This window comes from Leptosomus discolor, chromosome 19 (genome assembly GCF_034619465.1).
Source record: "Leptosomus discolor isolate bLepDis1 chromosome 19, bLepDis1.hap2, whole genome shotgun sequence".
NCBI classification, from domain to species: Eukaryota; Metazoa; Chordata; class Aves; order Leptosomiformes; family Leptosomidae; genus Leptosomus; species Leptosomus discolor.
The window spans coordinates 12587158-12600995 of NC_141409.1; the positions used below are offsets into that span (position 1 = coordinate 12587158).

General features: G+C 42.4%; 1 protein-coding gene across 5 annotated transcripts in view; it reads right to left on the reverse strand.

The window, feature by feature from the left end:
- Window positions 1–1914: 1914 nt before the first annotated feature.
- The window catches only part of STRBP (spermatid perinuclear RNA binding protein), a 37042-nt gene continuing 25118 nt past the window's right edge, over window positions 1915–13838 (reverse strand). For 2 of the 5 annotated variants that reach the window (XM_009945910.2, XM_086475540.1), the window contains exons 13-17: window positions 13605–13739; window positions 12548–12688; window positions 10738–10861; window positions 8577–8621; window positions 5554–5999 (exon numbers count right to left, since the gene is read on the reverse strand). In XM_009945910.2, the coding sequence (XP_009944212.2) occupies window positions 5923–5999; window positions 8577–8621; window positions 10738–10861; window positions 12548–12688; window positions 13605–13739 (522 nt within the window). In that variant the 3' untranslated portion in view covers window positions 5554–5922. Of the gene's footprint in view, window positions 1939–5553; window positions 6000–8363; window positions 8622–10737; window positions 10909–12547; window positions 12689–13604; window positions 13740–13838 lie in introns of those variants that run through there. The other 3 variants (XM_086475541.1, XM_086475538.1, XM_086475542.1) reach the window with 3 other exon arrangements.

Genomic DNA, 13838 nt, shown 5'->3' on the forward strand with positions numbered 1-13838 from the left:
AGGTTTACATATTTGGCTGTTGGGCATATTCAGAAATACAAAACTCAGTAGCCGCAAAACAGACCTCTAATCTCACAGAAAAGGCACTTCAGACCACGCTCCTGTGAGGAGGCTTTTAAAAGGAAACCTACAAGTAGCACGCAAAAGAAAGTTCTGCCATAGCAAAACAGTGCTTGTTATGACATTGATCAAGCAGATATTACCCAAATTACTTATCAGATAATAGCCAGGTGTTTCAGCTTAGGTTAAAACCTACTGTTAGAATTTAACTGCTCTCTCAGATGCCAGTGTATTAGGCACTTAAGGAGCCTACATCCGTGACACGTCACTGTCAGTGAGACAGGTTCCGAGGCAATCTTGCACCTTAGGATCTTACTGCTGATTCCAAGTGGCTGCAAACCCCAGGATTTAGGAGTCCTAGGTAGTAGTACACTGTATTTTGCACGCCAGGAGCTGGTGCAGCAAAGGCAAGGGGACAAATTTTGGCTATAAGTACTTGCATTATGACCAAAAATGTATTAGAGAAATTTAGTATCCTTTCAGTGAAAAAGAGATGATCCAATAGAGTGAGAATGTAAAAAAAAAAAAAAAAAAAAAGCAGAGAAGTGGAATGCTTAGGATTGTAAGAGTTAAAAGGGTAATGAGAGAAAAATATGGAAATTCACAGTCTGATGGAAACCAATACAAATGGATTAAGCTGCCAAGCACAGGCCACAAACAAAGAGATCAAAGAAGAGTCAGCGAGACATTTTATTAATCAGTCCTTGAACTGGACAGTGCTTGTCAGACTGACATCAGTTAAGCTTAGGGAAGGAATACTCAGGAGAAGTTCATTATAATGCGCCTGAACATTGCCCTGACACATACAAAACAGGGGCTCCGAAGGCAGCAGAGCAGCCTGCTGCTCCGCCAGCCCGGCAGAACCAACGGAACTTTGAGGGAGCTTCAGACCAAGCCCCGAGTTTGCACCTTGACGGTCACAGCAGATTCTGTCCAGACTTGCCCTGAGTTATGGATGACCTACATGCAGTTATTTAGTGAACTGGGTGTTTCAATATTGAAATGAAATAGAGTTTATTTTTGCTGTTGTATTTTGATGCAAAACAACAAGCTTTGGGCCTGATACACTACTATATATCCTGTACCAAGTGTTTTCCTGTTTTAAATCAGTACAAGCTGTGATCAGTCAGGGGATTTTTATGCTTTCATCTCTGAATTGAGACCCTAAAATGCTAATTCAACATCAACTCCCTCCCTTTTGCTTTTTTTTTTTTTACTACTTTTATATAAAAAGAGTTGTTTCCAGCAACTTCAAGTACTGCAGGTACTGCAGTTGTGCAGTACTGTTCTATGCCACTTTGCATAACACGAGGTTATATAAAGACATATTAAAAAAAAAACCCACTCTAGTATTTTAAAACTACACATATCATGTGCACCATATAGGTCATAATCCAAACCCATTTTAATCCAAGTAACATATTTGTTAAAACATTTACTACAGAACTGAAAAGAATTATTTATGGATGGCTGTATCCTAATTTCTAGCTTTAGAAAACCACAGCTAAGCAAATTACTCATGCAGGGTTCAATCACTGCCTGCTGCCTTCCTCCCCTCCCACCAGAGGAAAGCAAACCCGCCGTGAATTCATTTGGCCTGACGTCATTAGATCTCTGCTGATTTTAACTGCAATATCGTCAAAGTGTTTCATTCTTCATTGAGAGTTTTGCTTTAATAGTTTAGGGAAATAATTTCTCTCTGTATCAGTTAGACAATATCACACATCCCACTTCTCACTTTTATTCCACGTACCTATAACCACAGTACGGCTTTCAGTGCAGGCCCCGGCCTTGGCTCTGGTACCTACCCCATGGCTTCCACAGGTGTGCAAGGAATGCAGAGCCTGACACCCAGCAGTATCAATACAGCTTTTTATGCTACACGAGAGAAAAATATTTGAAGGAGAACAGTCTGTTGATAAAACCAAACAATTTCTTAAAAGTGTTAAGTAAGTTTTTCCTTTTTAACCGAAACTGGAATATTTGAAGTGGCCTTGAGAAATACAAAGTTGGCATTCAGACCTTTGTATTACCTGTTTAAACATTGAGTTAAACAAGACATAATAAAAACGCGCCATATACAAGATTGTCACAGGTATATGAGATTTTTAGAAAAAAAGCAATAAAAAATATTCTTTAAGCTAAAAATAAAATCTCTTACCTTTTATATCACGATCTCAGCTTACAGTCACTACATTTCTGCTTATTTTATACAAGTGCATATGGCTATGAAGGTCCGGAGAGAATGAGAATAAAGTGGTATTAACCTGCTGAAAACTGCTCAAAAGTCTTAAGCTGCAACATACAGATGTTCCAATACCATTTAAAAAAACATTCACCTTTCAGTTATTGCTAATTGCTGATTCACAATCTCAAAATATCAACATACTAATGTTTAACAGGAAAAAAAAAACTCTGTAAATTTAGAGCAGCAAAGTTTTTTGAGCTGGATGTTTACCAAATACTACATTTCCTATCGTTTGGTGAGGATTTCAAGAGACACAAAAGCAATCCATTTGGAAGTCAAGTTCAGGCCTGCCCTTTTTGTGCCTCATATTAATGATGTGGGGAAGAGAGAGAGAGAATATATCATTTAGTTAGATTTTGGAAAAAATATATGTTCTATTTTTTTCTTCTGCCTTTTTGCTACATTTCACGTCTGCTGACTTGCACAGTGGTACAAAGCACTGCTGCTTCAGGAGTGACCGATGCAAGTCTTTGTAGCAATTTTTACAGGAAACATGCAAATAATAGTATTAAAATTCTGAATTCCTCAAAGGGTGAAAGTAAACCCGGGATTCTCTGCTTAAAGCAGGCACTGTGCTACGTTTTGTTTCTTGGTTTGGTGTTTGGTTTTCCCCCCCTTTCCCTCCCCCAGCCATTCCCTTCAGTGTAAAGAAATAACCAGAAGTATATACACATCTATTGCTATGTACCCAAAGAAAGGACTGTGGCTTGGAGTAAGTATTGCTTTTCATCAAATGGAACAAAGTTCAAGAAGTGAGAAAAACACTTTAAAAAAAAGGAAAAAAGCTCAGATTCCATGTCTGAAGTTGAGAAACCTCAAAACGAGCCACGTTTGTTCTTGCTTTTAAGACATGTACAAAATGCCATTTGGAGCCACACAACCTGATGGTTCTAGAAGTCAGAGAAGAAATCTTGAGGGCCCAAGTGAATAATAAAAGGTGCGATGCTGAGAGGCTGGCAATAGGGACTGTCAATGAAAAAACCACCTACAGTGGGAAAAGAGCAGAGAAGCAAAAACTTCACGTTAATTTCAGAGAGACTGGCTGAAGCTAAAGCTCCATTTAAATTTCTCTGCTCTTTCAGCTGCAAGTGGAATTTTCATTGTAACGGGCACTTTTAAGTCTTTGAAGGTATTGAAACATCTACCACTTCCAAGGTTACCACTTTCTAAACAAAGAACTGACAGCTCATTCATATTTTCAGTAAAGCAGAGAAATGTAAAATATGCAGCAAGGGGGCAAGTTTACAATGTGGTTAGTAACTCCCAACAAATGACAAAAAAATAAAAAAAATGACTTCTATAAATCATCTGAAATGACTGCCATCATGTTGGAAAAGAGCATAGCGCCCTCCGGGTTCTTGAAATAAGAACAAGTTATTTGGCTTACGAACGTTCGTCGTATAGAATTGGTTCAGAGAATATTTTGTTTGAAATTTTACAAAGCTGGGGATTGGAAAAAAGAAAAAAAAAATAAAAGAAAAGAAACTACGAACAGTTGCCAATCAGGGGAACTCCAAAAGGGGGGGGGGGGGGGGGGGGAAATGTGCGCAGAGGAAAGATTCCTTTAACGAGTATTTGATTAACAAAAACGGGCTCTTATCAGCCATGCTTTTTCTGCTCCGTGATGGCTTCCTTTCATCCATAGGCCAGCAAAGTATATCAGTGATTGACGAGCACCTCTCAATTTGACTCCCTCCCACAGCCCCTGCTCTGTCTTTCAGCCCTCGGGCGTGGATGACAACAGCAGGCTCGCCGCTGCTCCTCAGTCGAGCTACGTTTTTTATTAAAGTACCACCAGCACCAAACGGAAGCGAGAGCTACGGCAGAAAAAAAACCCCTTCAGGTATAAACCCATTCCTAAGCACAGATACTTCGCTTAAGAATAACAGCTGCAGTTCACTCCAGGACAAGCAGCTGCTTGTATGAGCCACCCCTCATTGAGCTTTTCTAGTATTTCTTTCCCTAGAACGGGAGGCGTCGGGGAGGAGGAACTTTGCATTGCTTGAAGCACCGTTCTTACACCCTCTTCGTAGGTACAGCTCCCCCTGCCTCAGCAGCAGGGCCAGTAGCCACAGGCGGGAAAGGCCGTCGTTCAAAGGGCACCAACCAGGCAAACACCTACTGACAGGCAACGGGGGAGGTCTGAGAAGTGCAGCCAACGACGCTGCTTATTTTGCGGGGTGATACCTTAATAAAGACCACTCCAATCCCTCGGTAGAGCCCCCGGCAGTTTTTATGCAGAAGTCTACAAAACGGGGAGGCAGCGTGGAGCGGGGGGCCTGTCCCGGAATTTCGGACAGGTGCGCACGCTCCTCCTCGGCAAGAGGATTCTTTGGGTTTGAGCACCGACTCTGAGGAAAGTACTGGCCTATGGCTGAAGTGTGTCACTTTTCACAGCAGCACTCAACAAGAACTGGGACAATTAAATAGCAAGTTTTCATGGGGACCTTGTTGCTGCTTTAGATTCTTATAAATGTAAGGGGGAAAGAAGAACCTTTTGTTTGAATATAAGATCGACAACTAAAATGCTTTCTGTAGAAATGGTGGATGGAAAAAATCACAGGTGGGCAGACAATCTTAAAAGTGAAGAAGGCCACAAGAACAAGTGCAATTTATGGTTTTTTTTTTTTTTTTTTCTTTTTTTCTTTTTTTTTTTTTTTTGTAAAAACAGAAAAGAAAGGAAAACAAGCAGCTTTTGAGCTCTAAAGAACCTGATTGTAACATTATCGTCGTCCTTTCTCTGGGCAATACGGACTGAACTGTGTATCCCTGTAACTGCGTAACGAGAGCGCTTCTGTGGGAACTGCCTACTTCACAGAATGCAGCCTGATACTGAGAGACAGTCTGAGGTTAATTTCCTTTGTTTCGTTTGTTTTTCAGTATTTTGTGTACAAGTGAAAAGCCTTCTTGGATAATGAAGACTGTGTCTAAAATCACAGTTACAGTATGCTGATCTTAAAGATTATAAGGAAACTCAGGTACTGATGCTTAACTATAAAAAATAAGATAAAACAGTATTTTAACCCATATTTTACTAAGTTTATTACACACCATAATATTTACAAAGTTAAATGTTAACTGTAAAGTTTCTATTGTGTGGGTTCGTTGGTTTTGTTGTTTGTCTTTTTTTTTTTAATTTTTAATTTCTGTTTTTTAAAGAACTACGCCCTGCATTTAATAACCCTACACCAAGTACAGGTCATTAACTGAATCTGTGTGACTGCATTAGGAAACAGGCAGTACTCTTGTGTTACAACAAAACAGTTTATTTGTGATCAGTGTTTTATATTCTATACATCCTTCACAAATTTAATTTTACATAATCGGATACTTCATTTAAAACGTAAGATTTAAGCTTCTAGTTCTTCCCTATAACAGAAGGCTGGTATAAGTTATTTGAAAATGAGGTAACATTTCACAGAACATTTTTTTCAAGTTTTAGAGAACTAATTTTGCATTTTGTTAAAATCAAAAAGTAGGAAAAAGATGTTTCTTTACAAATGACTTTGCTCAAGTATGTGTTCAAATAAAACAGGATAAAAAGGCTTTTTTTCTTCTAACATTCTGTACTGTACTGTGTTGTTCAATCAATAGGAATTAGCTTCTGCCATTTGCTAAAAGAATGAGTAGTGGGGAACAGGATAAGTTGGGAATTTCATAACTGGTAACAGAACCATTCTCTTGGGTAAACCTACAGAGAGAAGAAAGGGAGAGGACTCCAAATAAGTTCAGTGATGCAAGAAAGTCAGATAAGAGCTTACAGTAGTGTTCTCATTAACCTTTTCCAGATCAGTCAGTCAATGGGATGGTAGGGTGCAGAGTCCCATCCACATAACACTTCACCACTTTGCGCTGTTTCAGACAGATGGCTCGCTTAAAGCTTGCTTTTATTTTTGTCCTGGTGTTCGGTAAAATTAAAGTAAGCGATATTCTCAAAAGCACAGGGTGTATTTGGACTTGAAGCTCTACTTCATAATCTTTATGATAATTCATCTCTACTATCTCGTTTGGAGTTAATTTCACAGGCCAGTTACAATTGCATATATGCTAGACAGGCACTGCTGTGCGTAAGAGAACTCACAGGGAAACTGTTCAGCAGTTTTGATAAGCATCCAGGTAGGTCAGCCAAAAATCAAGCACCTACAGCATATTCTGCATCTGCTTCATTATTCTGCATTTCCTCTCCTGTATTGAAGTGGCAAATCTGGAAAGATTAATATCTGCCTGATTTCATGATTATTATAGAGTTCTTGTGGCCTCGCAAACTTCTGCACAATTAAATGTTTGTTTGTTTTTTTAATCTTGCCTATTTAAATTCTAGTATTTAACCTATGTATCCATTTAGAAATCACAAAGCAGCAACAGCAGGTATTCCAGAGCACCAGATGATCAAAGTGAAGTTTCCCAACATGCAACAGCTTACAAAGGCAAAGAGACATGTTTACCTTACAGCCAAAAAGCATTATCCCAATACTCCGCATCACAATCATAAGACATTAAAAACAGAAACTCTTTATGTGAAAAATGGGGGCATTCAATTCCACAATGCTTTGAAGTCAGTGATATGTCACGTATACACAGCTAAGTGAGTAAAATCCAGCTCCCAAAATAGGCATCATGAGAAAAACCATAAAACGGAAGGAATGAATGAAAAGAGCCAGAGAAGCTGCAAGGCAAGTTGGTGACAATCGGGTTCTTTTCTTCGGCAGGGGAAGGATTCCTCTCTGTCACTGGGTGTCACTGCTTGTGAAAATACACACGTGCAGATACCCCTCGTCTTAGTTACAGCCTGACTTGCTTGGGAAGAACCAAAGGGATTTTAAAAAAAAAGAAATCTGTAACATGCAGTAACCCCTAAACTACATTTCCTTTTGTTTTTCCTTGAGAAAACAGGCAGCTGTCCTGGTGCAGTGCCCCACAACAGACAGCACCACACGGCACACGCAGCGGGACAGCCCTGCTGGCAGCTGCCCTCCTGTCAAAGCACTGGGCCAGTCAATAGGGCAGGAGTTCTACAACTAGAGAGGTTTGCTTCGGGTTTGAAGGGAGAATTCCACCCTGAGCGCAGCCCACAGGCCCATTCTCCTTCCCCTTTCCACTGCCCCAGCAGAGACTAGGACCAGCTGGTCTTGGTCAAGCAAAGCAAACATTTTCAATAACGCAGCAGCATTCTTCCACTGTTTATAGCTCGTACCGCCAAAGAACGTTTCAAAATATTTTTAACTTTTATAATGCTATCAGGGGAGTTGGTATTGCCCAAGCAATACAAATTTGAGAGGAGCAAGTACTACAAACGCTACAAAAGCTAGAAAATTAATAGCAAATTGCAGGCTTGGTTCCTCTATGAGAAACTGCAGGCCTCGGAACGTACTCAACTTGCCATTTGAGCAGCAGCCTTCAGGCAGTCCCTGGGACCGGACAGGCCGGTGGGACTGGTTCTGGCGGGCTCGCTCGGTGTGTGCCAGGACATCTCACTGACTCCAAACCGCTTTGCTCCCATTGCCACATAAACCTCATTCAAAGTAACCAAAAGGGCCGGTTAGAGGTGTGCATTGTTAGTCCAGCATAAAAAAAGCCAGTGGGTAGGGAGAAGCTGAGTTAAGACAAACCCTTCCATCATAGCTGTCTGGTTATTAGTTTATTTTGCAATCTTCACGAAACCAGTGCTTTGCCAGCCTAATACCACCACGTTGCTTCATAAAAAGCATTGTGGCAGATCACCACGTCCTAGCTTCCTTGCAGTCTGATTGCTAACGGTGTCGGCTACCCAAAACCCATTCTGCTGGTCCCGAGCAGCAGTGGTTTAGCCTGCGGGGGTGGGGGGGTGTATATGCACATCGACGTCATAGAGTCGACAGCATTAGGGGAGCTTTGTCCACAAGCCACGTACACTTGGGGACAAACGTTTTGCCAATGTTACTGTAACGCCATTTAGACAAACGGGTCAGAGATGCTGAGATAGGCCCTTCGGTAGTCTTTGAATGGAGCACAGACTGGCTGTAAAAAGTAGGAAAACTACTTCAGTTCAGTTTCAGAATGAAAGGGAACAGGCAATTAGAACAAGCAGTCCTTCCACAAATCAGGCAAAGCATAGGCAAAAAAGCTACTCCAACCAAAAAAGAACCACAAGGTTATGGCATAAAAGTGTTGTTGTTGTCATGGTTTAAGAGCTTTAATCTCTTTGAATTTCTCCTTGGACTGCCACATTTGGACTGCCACAACAGTTTCTGTATCATTTCTAATTTGTTAATTACTGGGCTGTACATACCGTAAGCTGGCGCAGCTGTACTGTACCCGTAGGGTGCTCCATAGCCTGCAACATAAACAGGTAAGAGATGGGGTCATTTCCTGCAGTACCTGAAGACAATCAGTGTTTGCCCACCAGCACACAGGGAGGGACCCTTTCTGGTACACGAAGCAGGACAACAGAAAAAACAAACCCAAACTAATACATGTATAGCAGCATTGCTGAAAACACCAAAACCCTTCTACGTGGTGGCTTGAAGAAGCAGCCACCCAATGACTGGCTTCAGCCTCAGCATCGGAGGCGAATTCCATGTTTCACGGCCTCAGCACTTTCTTCCAGCTCAAGCCCTCAAGTCTGTAACTGTCAGAGCATGGAGTTGGCATGATCCAGACATCCCGTATTTGCTTATGTTCTTCCTAAAATACCAACACAGTCTAATGCAGAGCACAGGCACGTTCCTCAGCTGGTGTTCTGAAGGGGGGAACGCTGCATGCCCGTGGCAGATCACTATCAGTAAAGTTCCTGTGAATTCTGCTTCCTCTGCCATTTCCAACAGACAAAAGGGAGTTTCACAAAGGGCATCTGAACACCCAGAGGCAAGCAGAGAACAGTAACTTTTTTCCCCAAAGAGCTAAGTATGACTGTGGGGTGACACAAAAAGCACCAGTGGCAACACCCGTCTTAGTTACCACATCTCGGTAGTTTATGAAGGCTTTACAGCTTTTTTTCCTGGTGGGATCACTTGTGTCCATCACAAAAAGCAAGAGATTTCTGAGAAGAATAGGGGATGAGGAGAAACAATCTGTGAAGGCCAAGGCCAATAAAAGCTTAACAACTACAGCGACTGGGGAATTAAACTTATTTCTGGAGTAATTCCACACTGGCAATAAGCATGCCCCTGGCAGGTTGAAGTCTCATAAATGACTCCTCAGGCAGACAGTCAGTTCCAAAAATAATGTTAACAGCCATTAAAAATGAATTACTGTTTTTTAATACTTATAATTACATGAACATACAGGGACAATGAAGACAACATGCTGTCGGCTGTGCCAGGAAGCAAGTCTACCAAACACCAGGGCTATGCTATTAGCACGTGTGAACCGCTGAAGGGTATAATTTAGAGCTCATGCTGTAACCTGAAAACCTGAGCATGAGGAATATAAGTTTTTATTTTTTGGAAGATACTGAATTTGCTTTGACTAAGGAATCTCCAGCATCGCATTCTTACAAAGTTGTGGTTCTTACTCCAAGTAAAACCAATGGTTATATTCCCTTTGCATGTCACCTGCAAGGCTCAGACATGTACAGTCACAAAGAACAACGCAATTTGAAAAATCAGGGGAATGAGAAAGTGAACATTTCATTAAATTTTTCTTGTGCTTACATTTTAACACCTTACACTCCATGTGCCTGTCATTTTAAAAACAAACCACCACAACAGAAAAGCCTGCGCTATTTTGTACCAGCCAGCGGTAGCCGAGCACTTCAGCTCTTCAAGCTGGAACAGTTTTTCTTCTGATGGTTGCAAATCTGCCCCAAGGAATCAGCCATGAGATATCCTGACCAGTAACTCACCTGCTCTGCACCAAGGATAAATGGGAACCAGAGGGCCCTTGGATTTCCAAAGATGCTTCTGCTAACCAGAACAATGCAGCAGGGATGATGAATTAACGTCAGCCAGAGTACGAACGGAAATCCTTTTCTTTTTGTGTTTGTTCGCCACCACAGAAGTTACTAACGGCTGCTGTGCTCCCCTGTGAAATTCATGTAGAAAGTTTCTGGGAGCACAGTGACTCCCATGCCTGCCAACTTAAATCTCCACAAGGGTTTCTTGGGAAAGCCACTCCTGATGCTAAAGGGCACATGATCTAGGAGGTTCTTAGCTAGGAAGAGAGTTTTGGGAATTGTGCTGTGGCAGTGAACTATGAAGAAACATAATAATAAAGCCAGGAAAGCCACTGTGCCTCTGTGCACGCCGAGCTTCAAGCTGTACACTCACAAAGGACAGGTACTGCCGGTTTTTCAGCTCTTTGATTTATTTAAAGCCCCACGAATTCTCCCTTCTGCTTCATCTCAGATGATTAAAGCTGAAGGAATCACTTGCAGAGGTGACGGACAGACATGGAAAAGAACACCCCAGCAGACAAAATCTGAAGTGTGAGCTGTCAGTGTCGTGCCTTACCTGGTGTTATGTATCCAGTGGCAGCAGCTGCCCCAACAAACGCCCCTCGTGTCAAAGCACCTCGTCCTCTGCCTCGAACAGCCTGGACTGCTGCAGAAACAGCTGTATTGACAACGCCTTTAGTCTGCCCAGAGCGATAAAAAAACAGCAATTCAGAAAGTGACGGTGTCGCTGGAAATACAAGGCCATTGCATTAAATCACCACCTTTGAAAAATCTCTTTAACCGTGGTTGATGCACCAGCCTTGTCAAAGGCGGACACAGACCGGAGGAGTACCGCCCTCGAGAGTCCGACCGACAGGAACCACGCGCGTCCCTTGCCAAGGGCCCGGCTGCAGAGGACAGCAGTGTGACCAGCGGCCGGCGCTTGCACTGCTCTCAGGCCTGGCAGCCGGCGTGCTCAGGCTGGGCGTTACCTACCTCAGGGTTGGGTGCGCCAGCCTGAACGAACGCGGGGGGCTTCTGACCCTTCCTCTGCTCTGCCTCACTGCTGTCCTTCCCACCCACTTACAAGCTCCCTCTCCTCGATCTACAACGTTGTCTTTGCTTCTCTCCTACTCTTCTAAACCCACATAACTTCAGTAGGGCCAGGATTTCACCCTGAAGACAAATAACCACCTCCTGACGACGCTGGACTGCTCTACCCTGGCTTTATTGGAACTCTGCCCGCCTTTTCCCATTGTCACCGACCACAAGCGAAAGAACAGCAAGGGGTTACAGAAGCTGGTGTTGCTCAGGGCATCAGATGCCCCGACTGCCCCTTGAACACAAAATCATGCAAACCCAAGTATTTCAAAGACAAGTTTGGTGGTTATTGCCATCACTGACCTACTGAAAAAAGAACACATGGACAACAACAAAAAAAGAAAAATCAGAATTTAGGAAGTGCCTGAATCAGAGGTCATTTTCACATCTAACTGCATGTGGAACATTATCCTGGGAGGTAGGGTTTTTCTCATTTAGAGTGAAGCTAGACTTCCCGCACAGTAAGGGAAACTGAAATACTCCTAAGCAAAGGTCTTAGTGAAATGGAGAGGACTTACTAGTTACAGAACAAAAAAACAGACCCAAACTTGACTGTTGCCTTTTGTAAGTGTATTTTATGATACATTCTGCTCCAGCATGAAATGACAAGAAAACCCTAATTCTAATGTATTTAAAGCACAAGAGAGACACAAATTGTAATCCTCAGGACTTAGTTCAGACTGTAGTGCTCTGGAGGAAGAACACTGCTGATTAGTTTCTGCTCTGTTCAGCCTTAATTTTAATAGGTTTGTGAGGTCATTGTGGCTGTTAAAACCCAATACACTAGACCAAGATTGTATTAAAGGAGCCTTCCTCACCAAACAAAATGGCTCATCTGAAAAGCTGAAAAGGTGCAAAAAAGGTGCAAAAATCTCACGTTTACACCAGAATCTAGAGTTAAGGCCTTTACCTGCCTATAAATTAATTACCCCCTAAGTCTACACATCTTACACGACGAGGGAGCACACTTATGACTCTGGCCTGAAACACAAGAGGCTTCCGCATCATCCCTGGTTGAACCACTGACCGTATTGTATCTCCTCCCGCTAACCAGCGCCTGCCTCTCTGTGCCTCCTTCTCTATGATATTTCCCACAACATGGTCCCAACTATCAGGTTATATTGTTATACTACAATAATTATTACAGAAGAATAACAATAGAAACCTTACATGTGTGCATAAAACAAGAGACTGAAATCACTTGCTCCCTGTAGAAGTTCCTTTATCATAAAACAACGCAAAGCTGTGATCACAGAGCAGGCCGAAAAGCAAGTGACAGTTCTTACCTGAGGAAGAATCTTCTTTTTCTTGTTGTTTGCTGCATTAGGCCCAGAAAACAGTTTTTCAAGTGCTGCTAACGCAGCACTTGCTTTTGCTACTTTCTTGTTTGGGCCTGCACCTCTGAACTTCTGCCCATCTACTTCTACCTGAAAATTGAGACACGAGTTTATGCCTAGTATCCATCCTTGGGAGTATCATGCTGCACCCACTGCCAGATGTGCCATCCATAAAGAACTTCAGTAGTTAAAAATAAAAATCCTTAGCGCTTTATGTGACAAATTGCTGCTGCTTCTAGATTATGAAGCTGATAAAAGACTACCTGAGTGATCCCGTGAAGCATTAGATCACAGGTATTAGGAATCTGGAAACTACAAGTGTAATTCAAAGAGGACCAGTATCTGTTTGATACTGAATTTAGCGAATAAGCTTGAGCTTCTCAACTCATGAATGATCCTGCTGGGAAACAGGGGCTTTAGTGATCCTTTGAGGCTCCCTTCATCTTTATTAGGGCCTTATATACCAACATCTCTGCCTACACTATACATACATTGTTCAACTGGGATGCTCTCTCACACCACTTCAGAGCCCAGTGCTACTTCAGAGAGAGCACAAGTAGATGAAGAAATCAGGTTAGGTTACCCTCTTGTACAGTCATTCCAAATACCCCTGGTAAGTTGGCAACAGGAAAGTCAAATCAGGTCACTGACATGCAGTTACACCAAGTATGTTTGCAAAATTTGCAAATCGCGTATTTTTGTCAAGCTGTGGATCTTCTAACTTCACTCCTCCTCCTCCTCACATCAAGACATGGTGTAGTTTGGGGCTGTCAGAATCCAGTTTTATATCTCACTGTGTTTTCCTAAAGCACAGAAGATATTCCTTCCCCAAGTCTAATCATGACAGCAGCAATAAGAGATACAAAACCCTGAAAACATCACCACCCTAGATGGGCACTGCAAAAAGCAAAATGCATAAAATCTGAACTGTAGCAGCAAGCAACCCCAAAGACTGCAGCACTGTTCATAAAACCACCTACCAACTCTGTAACTCTGCTTCACTCACCTCCATCACAAAGCGCTTGTCGTGGCTTCCACCCGTCTCGGAGATGAGCTCATACTTCAGACCTCGTCTTTTTTCATTGAGCTCCATCACCGGGTTTTTGCCACTTGCTGTGAGAATGGGACCCTGAGTTCTTACCTAGAGAGACAGGCACGGTGTTGATTTAGACCCTTTACCTCTCCAAAAGGCACATGAACACCTACAGCATTGCGGCTCAGCGCCAGCCGCTGAGAGGAC